A 24671-nucleotide genomic window follows, 5' to 3' on the forward strand; every position below is an offset into this window, starting at 1 on the left:
ATTGTATTTTATTGTATTTATTATGTTAACTTGCTAAATATTCTTAACAAACACAACCAGCTGTTATTAGGATTTTGTCATAGTAATTACTGAGTTTTATGGTATTACTCTCCGAGTCCATAACTGTCTCAATAACAAAACTCTCACAATGTCTTTGTTTCCGTTCCAGATGTCAAATTATGATTTAAAAAATATAGAAAGTTTTGCTAAAGAAGACAAGCCATGATGCCCAATATATACACAATTAGACATTAATGAAGCATATTTTATAGAACATTATAAATGTTTTTTAATTGTGGAGAACTACATGGTACCGTAATGATAACCAATATTTCTATAAACAGAAATGCCATTTTGTTACTGGCAGATGTACTAATATCAACAACATTTAGAATTATATGTTGCTGATAGTTGTTGATAATTATATGTTGAATTAGTGTGTGTGTGTTTTGTGTATGTGTGCTTTGTGTGTGTTTTGTATGTGTGTGTGTGTATGCGCGCGTGCGTGCGTGCGTGTGTGCGTGCGTATGTAAACAGCCCTTTGAAAATGTTACGGAAAACGGGAACATCAGTCATACCTACTTTTTTCTGCTGTATCTGCATTTTTATTATACTGTACATACTAGTTATGGCAATGAGATTTTCAGAAGAAAATGCACTAAAATACAATATAACTCCTTCCTATGTTAAAGCTATTGTTCGTGCAAGGTAAACAGGACAATTATCGTTATCATGATCATTTCTGTTACTGAATATGTGTCATATTAATCAGAAATATGGTAGAAGGAATACTTTCTGTTCATATTTTGGGTGGAAAGCAAGATGCAGATCGGTGTAACAAATGTCATTCCAAACAAACGTTGAAACAAACATACAAAATGTAAAGAATAATTATTTTACATCTACAAAAGTAGAGAGAGATATGCTCAATCACAAAAACATAAATATTATAAAATACACTATATACGATAAGACTTTCTCGGTTTTTCTTTTTGTTTAGTTTTCATTCCTGTAAAGCTGCTTTGAAACCATGTAACATTGTGAAGTGTTACATAAATTAACCTGAATTAAATTCTTTAAATAAGAAAAAATAAGTAAATGAATTAGACATCCAGTGGCATGGTAGAAACAGAGTACAACAAGTTAAAACAAACTGATGCCATTGGGGTAAAGGTTCTCAGGTCTTAAATAGCGAGACTAGGAAATTCAAAGACATTTATTGGGGTTAAGCGCTACTTAATATCATGTCTGGCCGATGAGCAGTAAGGGATTTGCAGAACAAAAGACTCGATTTAAAATGGCAATGCGGTTCTGAAGTTAATATCAGCTAATGATATTTATAAAAGAACATGAACCGCATTTCATTTGTAATCATTATATGTCAGCGCTTAAGCCCTCGTCGATTTTAATGTTAATAACCAGCTTTATGCATCAGTGAAGCAAATAAGACCAATTGTCATAAACAAAAGAAAAATGATAGAAATAATCGGAGGGATTTTCTCAAATGAACCGTACAAACTGACAACAGTGAAACCGTTACTACATTTAATCAACCAAATAAAATGCTGATTTTAAACGTGCATCGATTTTAATAATAAAAAACAGCTTATTGACTAACTAAATGGCTTTGTCAAAAAAAATTGTAGTATCGACGTGCAATAGGACTTCAAAACCGTCTGTGACCGCTGTGGGAGATGACACGATCTGATTCACGACACTGGATTCCCTCGTCCGTCCCAGAGCCTCCGAACCCTCCAGAAGAGCATTTAGCATGAGGACTGTGAGCATAAATCTTAGGAGGAGCTGCGTGAGGCGGCTGCCTCGTTTTGCTTTGCCTCACACAGCTCTGAGACAGAAAAGGGAGCTGGAGTATGATGATATCTTAATACGGTTCTAATAGAAAACCCTGGGGTGTGAATCTGAATTTAACGTGCGACAGGGGAAGAATTTACGAAGGCTCGCTTTTCGCTTCGAATCTATTAATTGACATCGACATACCATTGATAGGATTTCTGAAAATATCTTCTTTTGTGTTTCACTGAGGAAAGAGTCATATAGAGGTTCACAACCACATTAGAGGGAACAAATGATGTCTGAATTTTTATTTTTGGTTGATCTATCCCTTCAAGTGTGGTTTTCCATTAGGTAAAAAATTACATTTGTCAAGCCTACTAGGTCACACAAATGTGTTGTGTATGTTACAGTATTATATTAAAATGATGTGACCTCTATAATCGTACTTACCATATTGAGTGACTGTGGCAGAAGTCAAGAGCGGAGATGATCTGTCTGAAAAACTTTCGGGCTTCTTTGGGTGTCAACCTTCCCTTCTTTACCAAATAGTCGAAGAGTTCCCCACCAGACACATGCTCTAAAACCAAATACCTGCAAAAAAACGAGGGCAAAGTGTGAATTTAGAGGACCTCATTTACATCTGATCCCCAAAGAGGTTTTCAGAGAACCAAGTTCTCTCTCAAAGAGAATAGCTTATTTCATCTCCAAGCACGGGAGATATTCGCAAACGGGGATTGAGATGAACCCCTTCGCCTGAGCTTGTTTGAGGATGAGGAATACTTGGTCCACAGCCTCAGTTGAAGTCTTTCATTTTATAAACCGTGAGCGTACAATGTCGTATTTATTCCACACGCCGTTTCACACTGGAAGATGAGTGCGGAGATGAAAGGAACGGAATGAAAGTAAACACAATCAAAAATTTTGCAGATTTTAGTTTGTGACTTCGGTCGGTTTGATAACGTGGATTTGTGGTGCGAAATTTGGTTGCTGGGAAGGTTGTCTGTCAGCGAGAGTTTGAAGGACAAGAGTTAAATTAACAAACAGTTTCTGAGGAGAAACTGTGTTCGAGCAACTCATACACGCAGGGCAGTAGCCTACCATGAACAATTAATAATACAACCTTTGTGTGTAGAAGTGTGTGTGAAAAACTCATCCTGATTTCATGCTACCTTGATACGTGTTAAGAACGAAACCAAAGACAGATTACAGAATTGAGATTTTTGGCTCAAACATTCGTATAGGCCAAAACCTCACGTAGCTTAAGCGAGTCGTGAGCTATGAAGACTTGTTGATGCCAAAAAATGCAAAGCGAATTGCGGTTGTGTTTACATGACGAATGACTCGTGGCCCCATTAGCGGCTCTCAAACTGGTGTGACTAACATGCTGCTTCACACTTTCTCATTAAGAGTGCTCGAGAGGCAGCACAAACCCTCTCTCAAAACCTCTTAACATCAAACGCATTTGCACTTGTGTTTCTGCCAGACTTTTCTGTAGGCTACAGAAAGATGACCATGTCGGAGTTGTTTTTGATCTGCACTTGTATGATTTTGCAATGCAATTTTGTCTACATTTTATCCTAATTACTTTGGATTAGTACGAAATATAAACTTGTAGAAGTGTGGAAAAGTGTCTATCTTAAAGGTAATAGTATGGTACTTTGATATTTATCCTTGTACTTAAAGAGATAGTTTAGAGTACTAGATAGAAAATGCGGCATTGTTTTTTCACCATCATGTCATTCTAAACCTGTATGAATGACTTTCTTCTGCAGAACACAAAAAATATATTTTGAAGAACGTTGATAACAAAACATCATTGACTCCCATTCATTTTCATTTTGTGTTAAAGTAAATGCTGTTTGTTAATATTATTAGTAAGATGTTCTTTCTTTTCCTCGTTTATTTATTTATGCATTTGGCAGATGCTTTTATCCAAATCGACTTACATTGCATTATACTACACATTTGTTTCTGAGTATGTGCAATCCCTGCGATCGAACCCACGACCTTGGCATTGCTAGCGCCATGCTCGAACCACAAAACAACATGGTTACACTTTTGCTATAGTAAAAGCATGGCAATTTTGATTCATATTTCTAAAAGCCCTAAAACCTATATGTAACCACAATGTAAGATGTAAACAACTCAGAAAAACTTCCTGTTTAAGTTTGAAACACTACACAAACGTTTGAACAGAGTAAAACCAACAGAACGTTTATAACAATCAAAATGTTCAACAAATATGTTTGAGTAATTCTACAGTTTCTTCGGCGCTGTCCTTCCAAAACCTTGTATGTCCAAATTCATTGTTTGTGAGGAAACGAAAAAACTGTACCGTTTTGTGTTCATATACCATGTGGTCGAAGTTAACAAGCACTTTTTAATGCTTTTTATTGATTAGATATTTGCAAAACCCAGAGAAAAACTTAAAGAGTGACTAATAATAATGCTTAATGACAAAATAACGATTTAACACAACTTTGTAAGCACGAAATATGGAGATACAAGGTTTCACAAGGACAGCAGTGATATGTAAGATAAAAAAGAAAAACAAGAAACAGGAAGTGCTGGCGGACCAATGTTTACATCTTGCGAAGTGGTCTATATACAGTCATTATAACACAGCATGGTCTTGATACTTACAAATATTTCTTATTTTCGTAGACATCGTGCAACTTTAAAACATGTGGGTGTTCTATTAGCTTCAGGATGGCGATTTCTCGCTCCACCTGCAGAAGAAAGAAATACATTTAAATCAATACAAAACTAATGCAAAAACATCCTCAGGGACATGCACCGCTCAACAATTCACCCAATGTGCAAAAAATGTGATGCATATTAACATACGCATATTAATGTGGCATAATCCCGGCCAGACAGTTTGGCTAAACCCCAAGGCAAATAGACTCCACTGCTGCGGTCTGGACATAATGACAGTGAATATGTCAAGCCTAAGGTCCATCAGGCTAATCTTCAAAATAATTGCATCTTAAAACACCCCAGAAGTTACACTATCCTGCAACAAAGCGGCATTTGGGATCCAGTTAGAAGCCATGTTGCTTTGCCTCCCTCAAGCTGCTCAAATCTGGAAGATTTAATAAATTTATGAGAGAATTTAGAAAACTGATCTTGGATCAGCATTAAAAACAAGGGCACAGATGCATGTCAAGAAAAACAAGTCTTTGCAGAACTATTTTGGGACGGAATTGGTGGTACATACAGTAATTCCATTTTGATGAAATGTCAGGCTGATGTTTGATAGACTGTGATGCTCTGATCCCGCATGCAAAAAGATCAACACAGTTCACTGAAATAAGCATACGATGACTTATACATGAAAGATCTCTTCGACCTGATATGTAAACAATAGAAATCTCAAACTCACAAGCACTTTGAAGCAAACAGAGCTCTTAAAATCACAAGCGGAGTGCCAGTTGTAAGCAAGACAATCGTCTTTGATTTACATCACTGTCTCCTGAAATATTCCTAGCATGCACACTTGCCACTGTAGATCAGAGCAGGAAGAAATGGATGGTATTTTTTCAAGCCCCCGACTCTAATGTTCAACCGCAACCTAATGTCCGCTCCAAAAAGACTTCAGAATCAGTCACAAACAAACACGCTCACCCAAACGCACTTCACCACAGTGTAGATGTCATGAGGTATGGACAGAACCCAAGCGCAGGCAGCAGTTTGCTAAATAATAAAACTTTATTAAAACAAAGACCCTCGATGGGGAAAACATGAACAAAAACAAGACACAAATGAAAACTAAAACTTCCCACAAGGGGGACAAAACAAACGAGGTAATAAGAATAATAAATAAACTATAAGTCCACAAACTTAAGTCCAGGAAACAGGGTAATCCATAACGAGGCAGGGTAGCAAAGGACAGACTAGGATCAGTAAGTGTGCAAAATGAACCGACAAGAAACAGAGGGAAACTGGGGCTTGAATAAGGGAAACACTAACAAGGACTGATGACACAGGGAGAGTGACGGCAGGTGACATGAATGAAACACTAAAGGAAAGCTAACAGGAGGATTGCACGAGGCAGGTGAGGGGAATGAAACACCAAGGGAAAGATGGACCAGGGCCGGTGACAAGACTAACACTAATGGCGCTAACAGGGAAACAAGGGGGCGGGGCTAAAGGACACGACACCGGAGAGAGAGCATGGCGTGACAAACCAAAACAATGCTCTTTCTCCACACAAAACACATGGGACTGACATGATCCTGCCACAAGACTCGAAAACCAAGACAAGGAGAGGCAGGATCATGACAGTAGACCCCTTCACATCAAGTTTTCCGATGAATTTAAGTTTACAGACAAAGCATAACTGTACATGGTTCAACCCGGTCTGCCACATTTGTGGGTGTGTGTGCACATTTTTCTGTGCACACGATTCATTTAGGAAAATTGAAAGCATCACAGTAATGATGAAATACAAAAAGAAACTTTATTTCAATTCTTTGCCTCATCTGTAAAATGAAACCATCAAAGAACTGCCTTAGCCATTTTATCTTTATAACATGCTTAACAAAGAATTCACACATTTCTGTTACATTTCTGATTTAATTTTATTTATTTAGCTGGAACTAACGTCATGTGATCGACACCGAGTCAGTTATACAGATGTGATGACTATTCTGAAATAAACAATCAGGCCGGTGGCTGTAGAGAATGTTGGCACAGTCATCCCAGGCAAAGCAATCTTGACAAACGTGGCATCCCACCAGAACTCACTGAATGCTGCACCAGTCGTGGAATTTGGCTGAGTAAATGTGGTTGGACACGAAGATATGCCACAGGATTTCATTTGAGCATAAACCATTTGGAGAAGGTTTGGAGAAGGCTATTAATAGGCCTACAATACCTGGAAAGACATAACAGTGAGCCATTTCCATTCATTACAATCACGGTCTCTCAGCATGCCGTTCCTGAGGTTCGGTGACCTACATGATGGCAAATTTTCAGGTTGACACTGGTGTAAAGTGAACTTTTATCTCCCTGCGGTACCCTATCCCATCTGAAAACCCAAGAGTTAATGTTTGCCTGCTCAGAAAACAAGTTAGCTTGAAACAAGATCATTTCATATACAAATTGCGTTTTAACATATCTTTTGTACAAAAAAATTGTCAGAGCAGTAGCATAATTCTTGTACTGTATATGCTGTGTTTACATGTTAATCAATTATGCTAGCAGGCTAACATGCTAACAATATGTAGGTCAAGTCGACTAGTATTAAGTTTTTCTTAATTTGAACATTAATTGCTTTGGCTGTTTAATATAATGTACGTAACACATCAGATAGCAATGATAATACATTTAATGTTGAATCTCAACATTGATTCAAGCTTAAATCAACTATCTTTGTTACCTGGCACAGTTGATTATGACGTAAACATACCTAACATATCTACAAGTAACATTTATAGATTCAAATTTACTATTAAGTACATTTGTAGGATTTTGAGTCAGGCACAAAACAGAATACCAAATAAAAGTTATTTGCCCTGTGACTTTCCCAGGGGCGGATTGAGAAGCAAATTCGACCCTGGATTATTCGACCCACATTGCGTTCATTTGTTTGTAATACGTCCGCCAGTCCACCCCAGTTCACAGCCATAGGTGGGACAGCCGTTCTGGAATTTGACAGAATGTCCTACTGGTAAATCCGCCCCTGCTCTTTCCACTCAGAGTATCAAGCTGTGAGTTATGATCTTATTGGTGTTAATTACATTGTGAATCCATTTTAAATATCATAGCTAGCGGCCGCAGATAGATCTAGATTGTGCGTATCGATTTGAAGCACTTATTTTCTTTATTACCTCCAACCCCTTATAGCACTGGAGCTCTAAAGCTCTTTTACACTTCTAAAACTTGGAACAACGCTCCGTGGCAGCGCTACAAATCTATTCCTCGAGATTAAAGAGTTACGGCCCGACTCTCTGCTCCATCCATTAACATGATGTCCACCCCACGCTCGCCAACTTCTCATTGCTCCGTGTTACCATATTGACCGATTCCTTCAAAATGTCAGTTCGGGGGCACCTGTGCACCGACTTCTATAAATCGCCGAGCGTTAATTAACTCCACACATCTGTGTGCAAACGGCCATCCAATTTCCATATAACTTCATTAGAGAGTTATTATGCCCGCTCTGGCCCGGACTCAGAGCCGACGTGGGAAGCCATGGATCCGGGTTCAGGTTACTGGATTCTTCATTTGCGAGGGTGAGCAGAGAAGAAAGCAATCAAAGGAAAAACGAAGGCAGATCACATCATTAGATTTGAGTTAAAAACACCTCAGTGGTTATAATCGCCAACGTCTGGGACGTCTGGGGCAAAGGTTTGAAGTCCGATAATTAGCGATGAGGTAACGAAGTGACATGCGGTACACAAACCTCATTTTCAGAAATAACCACAAGAAGCTTCTTTCAGTAGCCACTCATACAAAGTCAAGGTCGTGCGAGTAGGTGTGCAAGACTGACACTAATCCAAATTGGTTATTTGACTGGGAAATCATTTGTCTTGTAGACCAGTCTCATTATTGAGTCGTTATCTCGAAATGTACAAGAGTCTTTTGTGTACATTTACTGATGGTTATTGGTCTTTGTGGACTAGACATGGAGGCCAAAACCTTTAAGACCTCTAAGTTAGCTCAAGAACGACTACTAGCAAACTACAAGTTTATTTCTACATAGCGCTTTTTTCACAGTTTGATTTGTTGTTAAGTAGCTGTACAGAAAACGAGTAAAACAAAATAACTATTTTTTTAAATAAAAAGAAATAGTAATTAATATAGAAATAGGGAAAGGAAATTAAATAAATTATTTTGCTGTGCAGAATGGCGTGGACCCTTTAAAAGGGGAATTCGATTTGATCTGTTTTTAAATCAGTTTTATTCATTTGTTGTCTAAGAAACGTTACCATTGTGTTCCACAGAAAACATTATTGCTTTGAATCGACATGACATGAAGCAAAATATAACAGTTCTCTGTCTTCATTTGTGCATGCTACTTAACACTACTAGTGTTAGAAAAGCCACCTACGTTTAAAGCAGGAAAATATACGCAGCCACTCTTTCATGGGTTCAGTGTAATTTATAATGTATTATCATAGTGTCATTTCAAGGTACAGATGGCGTGTCGAAACAGAGCAATAAAACATCTCAAGGAAAGGGCCTTTTGGAAATGGGATGGTTTAGATAAATTAAGCACGATGGAGTGCTAAACCAACAGCTGTTTCAATCCACATGTGCTTTAAAGCCAGTTGTTTGACATTTTTACATAGGAGGCTTCATTAGATAAACAACGAAAGGGGTTTGTAGGCTCCAGTCTGTGGCTGTGACTAAACAAAACACATATGGCAATATCTGAATTCTGGATTGACATTGGATAAAAAAAGGTTTTATAGTAGCCTAGAAAGGAGATACATATTGACAATAATGTAGACCACTATTGTTTCTTTTATGCCACATAATTATCCTTTACAGGAAAGTCTCTCTTGCACTTTCCTGTAAAGTATCAAACTTATTGACATTTGATCTCAATAGGCCTATAGTGAACCGCTCACTAGCTTTGTGTTAAATCATGAATCATTATAACAGAACAACTATTTCTTCAGTAATAATTAGATTTAGTTAATGGTTCGCACGGAAAGAAAGTTTGGCTTGCTTTTAGTTAAAATAATTACAATCGTTGCTTAGCTAGCGAGGTAAATTAATTGGGCTTTGAGTTCATTAATAATGCTTTCATTACAATAAAAATACGCGTTCAAGGCATAAAGAGTTTCTCATAAAGATTGTAAAGCAGTCAATTCTGATTGCATTCATTTACTTGCTAAAATGGTTGAGTCTGAATGTCGTTCTTTTATTTGAATGCTATTTTGTTGTGGGCTTTGTGTTCAGATGAATCCACATGCTCTGTTTCTGAAGCTCATCCATCTCTTAAAAGGTTTCATTCTTTCCACATAAAAACTGTTGCAATCTTCAATACAATCCTTTTTACAGTTACTACTACTAATATACAGTACATCCCGTGAACAATTTGACAGTGGTTAGTAGGACTACAAATAAAACAATCTGAGTACAACATTTCAACTTACAAAGGTTAGCATGGCCAGTAAAATAAAAAGTAGCATCACAAAACTGTTCTAACTGCAGTATTAAAAAAACTCTGAAATATGATGAAACAATCAGCAACCGCGCTCAATATTATCCACGCAGAAGTTACAAAACGAAGACGCCGTTTCACCAGTATCTCCCTCTTTTTTCCCTTCATTACAGATTCATGTTGCTCTGTCACTCACTTCAAGACCACGAGCCCTTTACATGCCACACGATCAGACACATACTGATAGACTGATAGGCGTGAATCAAAGTCGAATTTTGCCATTTGATCTGAGCATTTTACCTTATGGTATTTCAGTACGGATTCGGGAAAGCTGGAAAAGTGCAAAGAGAAAGCTTTGGACTGAGCTGAGCCAGCGAGCTTGTGTTCCTCAGCCGTGTCGCTGATAGTGTGAGCCATGTCGGTGCCCCGGGCCTAACCGCTAACCCTCTGTTTCCCATTAAGACAATATGTGTGAGTGGGACTTTAGAGTCATTTTTGGAGAGTAAGCAGAAGCCATGGCAGTGTGAACGCACAGCTGTTAGTAACGCACGGTGGTGACAACCACACAGAAAACTGAAGGAAAAGGAGGTCTGGTACAGATAACACAAATAATATAATTGAATGCAAAAGTTAACATGTTAAAGAGAAAAACTATGTAATTCTTTATTTACCCACATGTCATTCAAAACCTGTAAATGACTCTTCTGTGGAACACAAAAGAAGATATTTTAGGAAATGTGAAATGGAAGTCAATGGGGGCCAATGTTGTTGGGGCACCAATGTTCTTCAAAATATCTTCTTTTGTGTTCTGCAGAAGAAAGAAAGTCATACAGGTTTAAAATGACATGAGGGTGAGTAAATGATGAAAGCATTTTAATATTTGGATCAATTGTCCCTTTAGCTGATGAGATTCGATATGTGATGCATGAAATTAATGGGAAATTAAAGCGATAGTAAACATTTTTGCATTAGAGCTAAAAGTCTGCTTGAGAGAGAGCAGATCCCAGAGAAAGACACACAAAACCAAGCCTAAACAAAGCGCTACCTGCCTGAACAAACTCAAGGTCATACAAACACACACGAGGACTCAGCATCAAACTCGCTCCTATGTGCTACCCGTCTTCCTTTATTTGTATATCTGCCATTTGCTGCTCGCTGCGTGGCCATTGTGCTTCCCCTGCTTAACTCGCTGCTCTGAGATCAAGTCGTCTTTGTGACATTTGTTGGCATGTTTTAGGAGTACTCAGGGACTTGCCTCCTTGTCAGAATAATCCATAGATTCCATTCAAAGACCGCAGGACGCTGCCTCATCTTTTTCCTTAAAGAGAACTAAGCCGGGGGGAAACTAACGTGCCTTAAAATGACAGTAAATGTAGTTGTGAAATCAGCTGATACAAGTGGATCGACTGTACGAGCCTAAAGTACACACTGGCGAGTCAAGGAGATGTGTCTCGAGGCGAACCTCGGAAACCAAAAGTAGTGAGGAAGACTTCAAATAGACAACAAATCAAAACAGAGCTTCTTCAGCCGTGGAGCATGTCGACTTCTTGTCATAACAAGGTCCGGCACATCGAGATGTTACTTCTAGCTTTATTTTTTTCTTTATGATGTCTATGGGTAGACAGTAAGAGGACGTGGCGAGGGGAAACTCTTTGAAACAATGGTGAACATCCTTTATATTTTTCAAGTCGACAGGATCCGAGATAATCTCAGTGTTGCTTTGCCACGGATTCAAAGCTCCTTAGCAGGACGTATTGTCAATAGAAACGGCAATTGATTTGAAAGCACCACGCCTTGGATTCGCTCAAAGTGTAGCATGAGGAACGATGTGAACTACATCTCATTTATGGAGATCCATTCAACTTCCTCTGCTAGATCTCTTCAAGACTTGGCAGGGTACACACAAATCAGTCAATACTTCAGAAACGCAGAGTGATCGAAGTCCTGCCTTCATTAGTTTGCTTCAACCGCAACAAGGAGAGAGACGTGATAACTATATCTAATTCTTTAAGACGCCTTCTATTTACCTCTATCCCCTGCTTACTGCGCCCCAATTCTCACAAGGTACCCACTTTCAACCCCTCAAGGATGTGGTCTTGCTTGCAATCAGGCTTAAATCTGTAACGGTCTGTCTTGCATAAAGAGTCTCATTCCAATCGGCAAGCTGTCCTGCAATGACTCCATCATGTTGTCAATTAAAGCAGTGATGGAGACAGAGTTACGGCAGAGTGAGGCACGAGAGGGTCATAATGGACGTTTCCTTTTATGACCTTGTCTATGATAAAGCTTAATGGTTTATGATGTTCGGCGCTGGGAGGAAAGGTCATCTAAGGTTTCCCTGCGTGCAGGCCTCTTCCCTGTGAGCGCATGGAGAATAATGGGAATGATTTATCATTCCTAGGGTTTTTATCACGGTTAAACAGACACACCGCAGGTCAAATCTGGGGAATCCGGCACCTGGGGAATGCTGAATGGGGTGGAACAGAATAGATCCGTTGCCCTTGGTGAAACTCAACATCATTTTCAGACGGTTTCTTAAAAATCAGACTGGATTTGGGTTAAACACTGGAATGTTAATGTAAGCTACCCAAGGTCAAGCGTAGCTTGAGTAAATATTTTCCACTTCTCTATAATAAGTGTTCATTATAATTTAGGTATTTATTCTTAAATTAAAAATATAAATAACAATGTAAAAAATGTAATAATACAAAAAATGTGTTTATTATTCATAGTCATTATTATTTAAATAATTTAAACACCAGGGTTGGGAATGCGGCCTTATAAAGTTAGGCGCGCTTAGGCACGAGCTGCGCAGAGACTTTAAACAGCGCAAGCTGGGCAGTTACGGTATAAATTCAGGCGTGGGTCATGTGTACAGCACAAGCTCCACAGTTATAAAGTGAGGCTTGATTGTTTAGTTAATTTAATGTTATATTAAATAAAAAAGTTGTAAAATGATCATACAATGCAGGCTGCGGAGTTATAAACTGAGACTTGATTATTGTTATAGTATTGTTATTCAGATGTTATATTTAATAAAAAAATTATAAAGTGTGAAGGGTCTTGCAGTACAAAAATCTAAATCAAGAAATCTAAAAATTCTTTAAGATACAGGAGATTTACTTCAGAAGCAAAATTAGGGTCTTGTTTTCTTAAAACAACGTCAAAAATATTTTCAGGTTTAAACTCATTTAGTCGACTAAATCTTCAAAGGTTTTTAGGATTTGTACTGAAAAACAAAACAAAAAATACTCAGTAAGAGATTAACTTTTCGCATGCAATTAATTTTAGTGATGATTCTCATAAGAACCAATGAGATTTATGTTCCCTACCCACCTCTTCTTATATGGCATTAAGCACCCTTTACGTTGATTACCCAATCAAAAACATTCTTGTTGTATTGTTTCATACATTTGTCTGTACAGTATGTAAGAATCTCTAACTACTAGGAAACACTTAAACATCTCTATATACATCGGTTTTAAGAGGCAGTGGAAAACTTAACTTTTCTTCCAGTCTTAGTTGTCCAATGGGTCAATAGTGAGGTTAAGCTTTCTAGAGACTGAGCATGACCAATCAATAGCCTGTACACAATTCAGCCAGACTGTTATAGCCAGACGTATAGCCATGTGACAAATTATGGGTTATTTCTTTTTGACAAGTAACAATGAGTTCAATTGAAAACTCTCCTGATCTTTTTGTCCAAAGACATGAGGTAAAAAGTAAATTCAGTCTGAGTTCTTAAACTAATCTAATACCAATCCCAGACCCGATACTCATCGCAGGAAGTCAATAAAGCTTCAACGATCAGCATTGGTGGCTGAACATGCACCTCTTTGGCTCAACTTGACTGCCAATTATTTTCCAGTTGGCGATAGAGCTTTGGCGTAAGTGCTTGTTGACATTAGAATAGATGAGGCTTTGGCAGAGGCCCCTATGGAATATTCTTGAATCATGGTTCACAACTGGCACTTGAACATGTTTGAGCAATTAAAGCGCCCAATCTGCAGGGAGCAGTGCCCACTCATTAGACCTCACCATTAGAGACACAACGCCACATACACCCATCACCAACCCAAGGGTGGTCTGTCCAGAAGATGTCGGGTACAATGCTATTAGCGGGAGCTGCCATACGCCAAAGCATCCAGACGGACCGTTTTCAACAAATGAGGTCATGATGGACATTGAATGCCATAAAATGTAACCCAATGCGGATGAGAATGACCGTATGGTACCTTTATCGTATCTCAATGTTGCCATTTGGATTGTTGCCATTTGGAATGCCTTATCAAAAGGTGCACCCTTTTCATAAATATGTGATAATACTCTCAAACTGGGTTCAACAAGCCATGTGGACACTTGATGTAAAGCTAATATGTCATATAATAATCTAATAGCTTGGGTAGCTAACTGTTTATGACACCAGCAGGGACCTTTCTTTATCGACATTCTGAAATATTTGAATGCAATGGAGGAGTTGATTTGGAATCATTGATATTATAGTTTACTAAGCCAAAACTTAAAACATTTCTGTTGCTTGAAATAAAAAATATCAGCCTAAATATTATTTTAAAACAACATAACTTTAATGTAAATTTAAAAGTTGTTTCCTCAGCAATAAACTTAAAAAAGTTGAAGTTGAGGTACTTTAATAATTAACTGTAAATAAATATAAAATAAAACAAATTGTATATAGAAAAAGAAAAATAAACTAAAAAAAATAACAAAAGCACGTAACAGGATAACTAAATACATACAAGTTAGTTCAAAATACCAATAAAATGTATTGGAACCAGGAACAGTATAATTCAGGTGAAAACTTTATTATGAATATTAATATTTTTTTTAAATTAAAACAAATTATATTTATATTTTATTTTTCTTATATTACTAAGTGAGAAAGAAAAAAACTGAACGGCGGAGCAGTTTTGACCAGCCATTCCGAGAATATAAACCAGTCTAAACTTGAGAAATACCCACAGAGCAATTTAAGACATTCAGAAACCCAGCGGTCTCTCACAATTCAAGTGGTGCAAAACCTTTTGAAAAAAAATCCATTCCCAATTTAGTTCAGTATGGAGCGATCCATACTCGGCAAAACTCGCGTCAAGGACAGAGGAAGATCTGCAGAGAATGGGAACAAAATTACAACCGAATGTCAGCTGACCTTCCATTGATCGTGTCACGTCATGCAGACCAAACCTGAAAGTAGCAAAGCTATTTAAGTAACTAGCAACAACTAATAAATTACAGAATAAACGCTTAACAGAGATGAAGATGTGGGAAGATTATGCAATAATTCATCATATTTTACTAACATAACATAGACAAATGAAGACTCCTGAGTATTAAATGTTGAAGAATGATACCTCTAAAATTTTGAATCATTGCAAATTATTTTGCATGTAAATTGCTCATAAATAAAATAAATCCTACATGGATTCATCTTAATAAAGAGAAAAAAAATATTAAAAAGTATCTATACATTTCACTCTAAAATCTTGATGTCATTTGTCAACTACCCTACCCACATATGCAAAACTGCTCTATTTTTCTCATATCCCCCCTCCAAAAATAAAAGGAGGGAAGTGGGAGAGGATACACACAAAGCTGAGTTTTGGGTTCCTGGCCACCGTTTGCATACTGTTTTGCAAAGTTTGCCTGGCCGGGGGGCTGTTAGAATTTTAAAATTGCATTCATTTAGAACTGCATATAGAAATGTATATGCGTTTGCTTACACTGTCATCCCAGGGTCAGGATAACATGATTAGAGTTTGCCATGATTCATTTACCACTTTTCCATCTGAGATGTTTGGGAAAACTTGTCCTTTCTCATGATTCCACCGTGAACACTTTAGATTTTCTACCTTTCAAATAGTCGTCTGCTCGGTCTTTACGGTTATGACCTTTATGCTTTGTGCAGTTTTCCAAATGAGCGTTTTTTTCGTTCTGCCAAAGTTTTGACTCCAGAGGCAAACAGTCAACACTAAAATTGCGTGATCCAAGTGTTACTTTTCAGTGTTTGACCTGCATGCTTGACAACAGATTCGAGTGCATAAGGGACCACAGACGGAAACACTTGCCTTAGTTTCTTTTCTTTATATCTGTGGGGCTTCTGTATTTCTTCCGCCGTCGATCTGTAGGATCGAATGTATGGGGCATGAGGTTGTGCCTTCCCCGCCCCCACGTCACCCAGTTCCCGCCTCAATTATTTGCTTCAGAGCGCAATTACGCCAGCCTCAGTAGACCTCTCCACCTCATTCCCCATCACACTCTCTCGCCAGTTTCTTTCTGACATTCCCCTCTCAGTTCGCATCACTCACTTCACATTTATCGCCCCCAGTTTCCATTTTTGTGCATGCTGTTCAGTTTTAGAATCAGCCGGATCGTATGCCTTCTCTTCCTACTGCAACATCACACTAATCACAAAATCTTTTGGATAGAGTCTAAGGGTGCTTATGCACTAAAGAAGACCTTTCCAAACTTCAGGTGTAAGCCCCCCCAAAGAAGGAATAAAAGCGACAACGCCATATGGAGTATGCATTAATTTAAATCTCATTTATTACTAAAATGTAAGATTTTCATGTAGGGATGTAGTGATTTACTCAGCTCACAATGCGATTTACAATTCTGATCTAAAGACATGAATGAGTTGAGGCAATTAGAAATAAACAACTGCCCTTTTATTATTTCTCAAATGCTGCACATTTCTTTGTAAAATAAAAATATCCTTTGTGTCAAATAACAAAACTAAATTGCACCAAATCACATAAAAAATGAATAATGTAAAAGACTATTGTAGCAGGGTTAAGTGTCAGATAAGGAAGAGGACGAGGTTTGCGAGTCCGACAACGGAGTTTTATTAAATAAACAAAAAGAAATAACTGTCTTTTGGTATAACAATACATTCTTCCTTTACTACCTCTTGTGACAGCGTCATAAACAAGATTTTTCTATTCATTCCCAATCCATTACATTCTGAAGCTACTGTTACAACAATTAATCTCTAAACACACAATTTCTGCATTATTATATAGGAGGAGTGTTCATCATCAAAGAGTATAGTTATAAAAACAAATCAAATATAGCCAAGTCTTACTTTAGTAGCGTCTGTACAGACTATTTAAGTGGAGCAGATAGGATAATGGATGAATTACTGAAAAAAACATCCCTGTTTCATGTGATTTATATGCACTGCCACGTGGAAAAATTAAGTATGCTACAGTATTTACTCTAGTGAACTAAAGTAAATGTGTACAGACTATTAAAGGAATAAGCCCCAGGAACGCATGGTTTACAAACATTTTAACAGCTAGTTTGCATAGTTAGGCACAACGTGAACTGGCTTCACAGGGCTTATGGAGTGGTGCAGGGATGATGTATTTTTGTAGGCCAACCCGGAATTTAGCACCGCATTGGTTCCCTCGTCCCAAAGCCTATGCATTTTTATAGACTTTTGAAAGATCGCAAAGGAGCTTTGTGAATAACAAAGGTTTATGATGTTTACATGTTTTGTCTATCAAGATAATCTTTACAAATTTACACAACCTTACTTTTGAAGCCTAAATAGAATCAGCAGGAGTAAAAAACTAACATGTGGCTACACGGTCGCTCAACATCAAACTTTATTAAAAATGTGGTCCCTGGTAAGTAATTACTCCGTGGTTGAATACCCATTCACGTTTTTGAGATTTGTGTCCATATTGCATTATTTGTGAGCTTTACGTATATGCGTGATGACGTCTCCGCAAAAGGACCGTTTTAAGACAAAATAAAGCTTTAAAAATCATGATCGGGTTATAACTTGTGTTTTTATGTCATAGATTAAAAACACAGACCTTATATCAGGCGATTTAACAAATACCTATTAAAAAACCCATAGACTTTGGGGCGATGCAATAGGAAGTGCTTAAATGTAATAAATCACAAATAAAATAAAAATTACAAAAATGCTTCAATAACATTTATTTTATAGGAATTGTTTGGGGTGCCAATAATAAGAGATTTTATAAAAAATAAAAAATAAATAATCATGGATTTCAATTTATTAATTTTTAGTTTAAGATTAGATTTTTCTACAATTGTCAGTAAATTTTAGTTTTTGCTCAATAAACAGGCCAAATTTCCATACTGGTTGATATCTAAATTTGGAATCAAACCTGGCAATCAATCAAAAAATTAAAAACGAACGATAAGCAGAAACAGAATCGGAATTGACTAAATTAAAACGATACCCAACTCTAATGCTGATTTAGCATAAGCTTACTGCACTAAAGTTACAGTTTGTCAAAGAACACCGTGAATCTCTAGATTATAAAAGCCATCTCAGTGCTACAGAACAAAAACAGAGGCTTTGTTAAAGTAACGGTCCAAAAAAGTTGAAAAATTGTCACCAATGAAAGTGCTTTTAGGCAACAATCGCCAAGTCCCATCCAAAACATACACTATTCATTATTTTGTCAAGACTGGTCAAATGCTGGCCCTCATAAACTGTTTAAGATCTTCGAAAACAACACAGAACACACACAGCAAACAACTTCACAACATCATTCAATTCAAATAAGAACCAATTCTCCATTCTCAAGCATAACCCCCAGAGCTTTCTGCAGTTGTGTGAGTGCCCTAACCTCCCAGCCTAACCTAACACAAATGAAAACGGATGTCTTCCAATATTTCACAGAGGGTGTCCGGGCCACAACAATGAAATAAACCCAAACAGCCATTGCGAGGAGCCGCTCGAAATCGGTACCTCTGTTCTGAGATCAGAGTGGATATTGAACGCTAGTCGCTGGACGCTTCCAATCAATATCAACTGAAGCCGATGGGAGACGCTGCAGGGTGATTTATGCCTCGCAAAGGGCGTCTAATACCCGCTTCACAATCTGATAGGTTTCTACTTGGGCGGATGGAAAAAAGAAGCCAATTGAATCTAATGCTGTTTGATTTACTATTACATAGCTCATATCTGCAAACCCAACAGAAATAACTGACTCAGCTTTTTTTCAGCGGGAATAACTCATTTCACAACAGTGAGTACGACTGCTAGAGGAGCAAATCAGGTATTCAACATGCCACATCAGCCTTTGAGGATTGTATAGCTCTATATAGATCATCATAGATTTGTGCTGCATGCTGCATAAGAAGAACTGTATTACCCACATTCCATTCCATCGTACAATTTAACAGAAGATGGCTTTAGATGTCTGAAGATTCACATGCAATATTCATACACTTTATTCGATTTCCTCAGTCACTATAATTGTGTCGTAAAGACTTTTGTTTAAATCGGTTATAAATATTATGTTGGTTGCACTTTGATTAAACGCTTGTGTAGTGTAAAAAACTGAAACGGGAAACTGGACCGGCGTCATCCAAAGTGGTCTCTATGTGTGTGTATGGTGTATATTTGTACGTATATATAAATGCACAAACATACATACAGTTCTTTCTGGTTCCTCGAATATGATTGGCTGAGAGCCATGCAATGTTGAACCACTTCACTGATTGTTTGTATCACTCCGCCACTAAACTAACTCGGACTCTGCTGTCCTTGCAACTGCGTCACTTTGTAGAAGTTGAAAAGCAGCTAGCAAGCAAAAAGACACACAAAAAGATGAAAGATACGCTTAAGATAATAGAAATTTCCATGTCAACTTGCTTACAGTAAATAAGCGCATGTTAAAAACAATAGAAAAAAAATATGGAAAGTGCTTCACGTCTCAACCGACTTGAATCATCACAACACGTTCTCGGTGAGTTGCCTTTTAAAAGTCTCTCTCTTTCATTCCCACGAACGCCCTGCCTCGTCATTTCTCACTAATAACTTCACTGAAGCAGCACATCGCACATTAAAAGGGAGTGACGGTTTGGAATTAGTAGCGGAGGTTTGTTTAACTGTTATGCTGGGCTGGAATTTGTGGTGGAAGAAAGTAGTTCCCCAGTAGTTCCCCAGACACTCATGTGTTGTTTCTGACTCATCTACACATGTGTGCCGTCGATCTGTTGTATAAATACAATATCGCTCTCGTAGTCGTGTATAAAGTGTCATGCCATGCTGATATAAGAGCACTATCTAGACGACTACGAGAGCGATATTGCATTCATATATTTACACATACAAGGGAGATTTATATTTAAATATAAATGTGTAGGCCTATATATTTGTGTAAACATTTATCATATATTAATGTATGTGTGAATTTATATAAACATTTAATATAAACAACAGACACGTATAAAGTATAAAAACATTTATTTTGGAATCAATTATTCGCAATTAAGGGATTTGAAAGTCCTACAATGAATACAAATGAGATCCACTTTTAGCAGTCTCATTGGATGATGTTGTATTGTGCAGTTGAACTCCTGACAATCAAAAAATTGCTGCAAATTATTGTCGGTATAAACGGCAAGAGTACTTCACTTCCAAGATCTGACACATTTCTGAATGAACTTCAATGAAATAAAAAATTGGCAGTCGATCCATAGAGAATTTACTGGACCGTGAACTGCTGGAATTACAGAATCCTGTGGTTGGAAAGGAAAAGTGATCTGTGACATCACAGAAAGATTCCTGCACAGTAATACCACAAACAGCATTAACAGATCAAATATTGTTCATTTGGATGTTGTGCTTCGCATAAACTTCAATGCTTTTTTCACCTAACATGCTCCTAACGCTCTCTGTGACTTCGCCTCAAATCGCTGATTCTCATAAAATACTTTGCTGATTTCAACATATTACACAACTAGAAAAATCTATGTTACCAAGAGAGCGTGATGCTAAGATATAACAGGACATCAGATCACGATTTTATGTAACGCTTTGATTCCCATACATTATCTCACACTCTATTAAAAATGCATTTCTCCTTCCATTTCTCTTGGTTTCATTATCCGTATCAATCTTTTCCCCATCGCTCTCTCTCTCTCTCTCTCTCTCTCTCTCTCTTGTCTCTTTGATGCTGTGTCAGTAGAGAAGAGAGAGAGTGAGTGAGTCATGGTGGATAATGAGCTTTAATCAGGCCTGGAGCTCACAGGAAGCACAATCATCAGAGCGCTGATGTTCAGACCAGAGTCTCACTGTGCCTCCCGCTCCCTTAACACAAACACACACGCATTTGTATTCAGAATCCCGTACTGGGTACTACTCTCGTTCAAAAAAATAGTATGTAGTATGTATCGTGTCAACAGTATTGAATTCTAGTACTGTTCTAGTACTAACCTGACATCGCATAAAATCGTTTTACATTTCTGTATGAATTCATATAATGTTAAACACACAAAAACAGATAAAAACGAACATTGTTAGAACAGAGCAGGAATAAACTTCTAACCTAACCCCACCTGTAGACCAGCTTACCATCAAAGAGGCGAAAGCAAATCGCACTACATGAATGAAGGATATCGTACGAATTCATACAAAATCAGCCACCTTGCAAAAAGTTACGCATTGCCATGAGATTGTGTTCAGGGTTGCCAGGTCTCTGGTTTTCCTGTAAATCTGGTGTACATTTAAAATGTTAACATAGGATGTTTTTAGTTTGTGGGTGTAAAGATTTTGTGCAGCCGTCATTCTTAAGGGAAAATGTAATTTTCGGTTTTGGTACATGGGATGGAGTTCTTGGCTAGTTTAGGGCTCGGTTTGATAGGATATTGAGCTGATGTTGTTACGCAGATCTGGCAACCCTGATGTCATAACAGAACCACAGCACGCGTACTACATCCCACAATGCAATGCATTCAACTTAACCTTCTATGTAAAAAGTGACGAAGGTGGGCCAGCCTGTTATAAAATGTAATGCAGAAAATGTATTTGTTTGTCCAATTATGGAATTTAAGAAGTGGGTCATTTGATGGTGGTGTAGACAACAATCAAAACATTTTTACACAAAATTTATATTTAGAAGTAAAACAATGAATTGGGAGAACTGAACGCTGCTCAGTAAATTAAACGACTGCCATGTGACAACAACATATCATTCAAATGATTTATTTCTTTAAAAAGCAGTCAGTAAACAGTACTGTGTAGTAAGACGTTTGTTTGTATTTCATGGTAAACGCAGCCACAGGGACGGATACATACAGACTGTTTCTGTTTTCTTTGAGTGCAAGACCACACCTCAAACTTCCAGTGTGTGTGTGTTTACATGCGTGTTTGTGATTTCTCATCCTACTAAACCCTGATGCTCTAATGCGAATCTCTTCAGGAACTCATATGACTCTTAAACTCACTTCAGATGTAGATTAAAGCTTTTTCAGGAATGCGCCATCTACTCGCATGAAAAGCAGATAAAGTACATACTGCATACAGGTATGTACATATATATATATATATATATATATATATGTGTGCACAAACACACACACAGACAGGAACTTATCAGCTCTCTGCAGACGACAGCATGTTAGTCAGTCACTGTATATACAACACTATAATCATGGAAATTGTATTAATGTTAAATATATTACATTAGTAGCTTACTGTAGCCTCACTGATTTGTCACATCTCACCTGCGTACATATTAACACCCTCACAAACATTTGTAAAATTAAGCTTCTTATTGATGATGTATGGTGCCGAGTCAAATTTTATTTAAAACCGCAATACTTTTTGGTTTAAAAAACAAACAGACTAAATCTGTGTATGTTACCCCATTTCGCAACAGTAAGCTTATAGGCTTATATAATAATAAGAGCTGTCCTGTACGACAGCAGGATTTATCAGTTTGACGTCATTTGATGCCAACCAACCGACAAAGATACGAACATAAAGTAGCCGGCAATTTAATGTTGCACACACAGATGGCGAAACAGAGGAAATAGTTACGGATTGCACCTTTAAAGATTGAATGCCTTTCTCTGGATGCATTTCTTTTTTGACTTGGACAAATCAACCAAAGTTTATAGTAAAAGTGAGTTAATCGTGTTTTTTGTACTTGTAGTAAAACTAAACCATGGTTAATTTCCGTAAAGATTTCGTTACACTTTGAACAAAATAAGTAAAAGCTAAAAATGTATTTTATTGCATTAACAGGAAGATTAATGTCATTTAACTATTGCAAACACAACAGCTAGCAGTAAACAAATAAAAATACAAACATGACCTACAAATAGTCGGTGGTTAAGCCGCCCGATCAGAAAGGTGGCAGATGTCTGAATTAAATATAACACAACCAACCAAAACAACACAAATTAAATACGTTTTGTGTTTGGTTTAATTGATCCAAAGTTGAGTTGTTCTATGAGTTCTTCTACACGTCAAAAACCAGTCAGCATGTACTACTAACCCTGGTCATAAAGCACACATATGCTTTAACACAACCTTCCTAGATTTAGAAAAAGAGATAACACATCACATTTCCTCACGTACACTCACCATAACACACTCACTCCTGCGTATTCTATTCACAGCACCCCTTCATCCAAACCTTCAACTCATATCTCTCCCTCATACCTGCCCGAAACCTCTTCTTCCTCTCTAATCCCACCACTCCCATAATCCTTAAACGCGACTGCTGTGAGTTTTGCCATCTGAATGTGTTGATTTCATACTACATGCTTGCGTCTTCTACCTGTTTATACAAAAATCAGGTGTGGACACTCGGATGGCCGACTGTGAGAATCTCATCACGCCCTCTGGTCGTAGGTGCCGTGACAGAAACGGCGAAAGCAACATTTGCATTTAAAAAGGTGACATTTGCGGCGTCTGGAGGCGCAGGCACGAGCAGAGAGACAGGTGCTGGGATGGCACATATTCATCTCGGTGACAGGAGGAAGACAATGAGAATGTCAAAGCCAGGAGTCCGACGGCGCACCGAGACACGCGTACCCACACACACAAACAGAAGCCGAAATAACCCAGACAATCTTTCCTTTCATCTCGGGAACCCATGCCGGGATAAATAGCTGGCTGTTCAAATCGACTTTCACCTCATGGTAAAGTAATTACGAGAAAATAACACCAAAAAGTAAGTACGCCACTGAAATTGTGACTTTGAATGGGAGGTATCTGTATTATTTGTGTAATATGTGGAATAAATGATCACGTAAAAAAGAGGCTGTTTAGACCTGAGGAGAATGTGATTAGCGAGGAGTCAAAAGGTCTTTGTCGTCTTTGATGCTCAGATGGGTCGTCTGGAGTTCAGTGGTGTGTTATGGGTGCTGATGAGACTCAGATATGCAGCATCATGGTGAGGGTTTCTGATTGGCTGTTCTAGGATCAGCAATTTGCACTTTAAAAATGAACATTCACACAAGCTGTGTTCACATTGCAATGATATCACAATGTAACAGTTTGTGTTTCGCTTTCATTTTTACCGTTTCTTTATGAAGTTTAACATGCTGAATACGCAATTCACATTCAACATTTTATCATCGAAGGTTAAAAAAAATACATACACAGTATATATTTTCACACATTTATATATTTTGGTATTACTCATACGCAGAGATGACAAGGTACTGGCATAACACTGACCTCAAAACAACAGTTTAACATAAAGTTACTAAAAATGAGTCGTCCAAAACTTCAGAAGTGTACATTTGATCGCTTTTGTCTTTTATGACATTTATGTCCTAACAAATCAAGTTCCAGACGTAGTCACCCATGATCGCTTCCTCCCACTTTCCCTTTGCTACAGAAATAGCTAGACGTTTCAATCAGTGACGATTGGAAAATATTTTTTTTACAGTTTTGGATTATTTGCAATACACAGATATATCGTAATTATAAAATAAATATAACCAGCACCACAGA

General features: G+C 37.7%; 1 protein-coding gene across 2 annotated transcripts in view; it reads right to left on the bottom strand.

The window, feature by feature from the left end:
* Positions 1-24671, bottom strand: part of brsk2a (BR serine/threonine kinase 2a) — a 152456-nt gene that overhangs the window by 48063 nt on the left and 79722 nt on the right. For both annotated transcript variants that reach the window (XM_079450626.1, XM_079450625.1), the window contains exons 3-4: positions 4438-4523; positions 2245-2385 (exon numbers count right to left, since the gene is read on the bottom strand). In XM_079450626.1, the coding sequence (XP_079306752.1) occupies positions 2245-2385; positions 4438-4523 (227 nt within the window). The remainder of the gene's footprint in view (positions 1-2244; positions 2386-4437; positions 4524-24671) is intronic.

The sequence above is a fragment of the Barbatula barbatula genome (assembly GCF_947034865.1).
Source record: "Barbatula barbatula genome assembly, chromosome: 25".
NCBI classification, from domain to species: domain Eukaryota; kingdom Metazoa; phylum Chordata; class Actinopteri; order Cypriniformes; family Nemacheilidae; genus Barbatula; species Barbatula barbatula.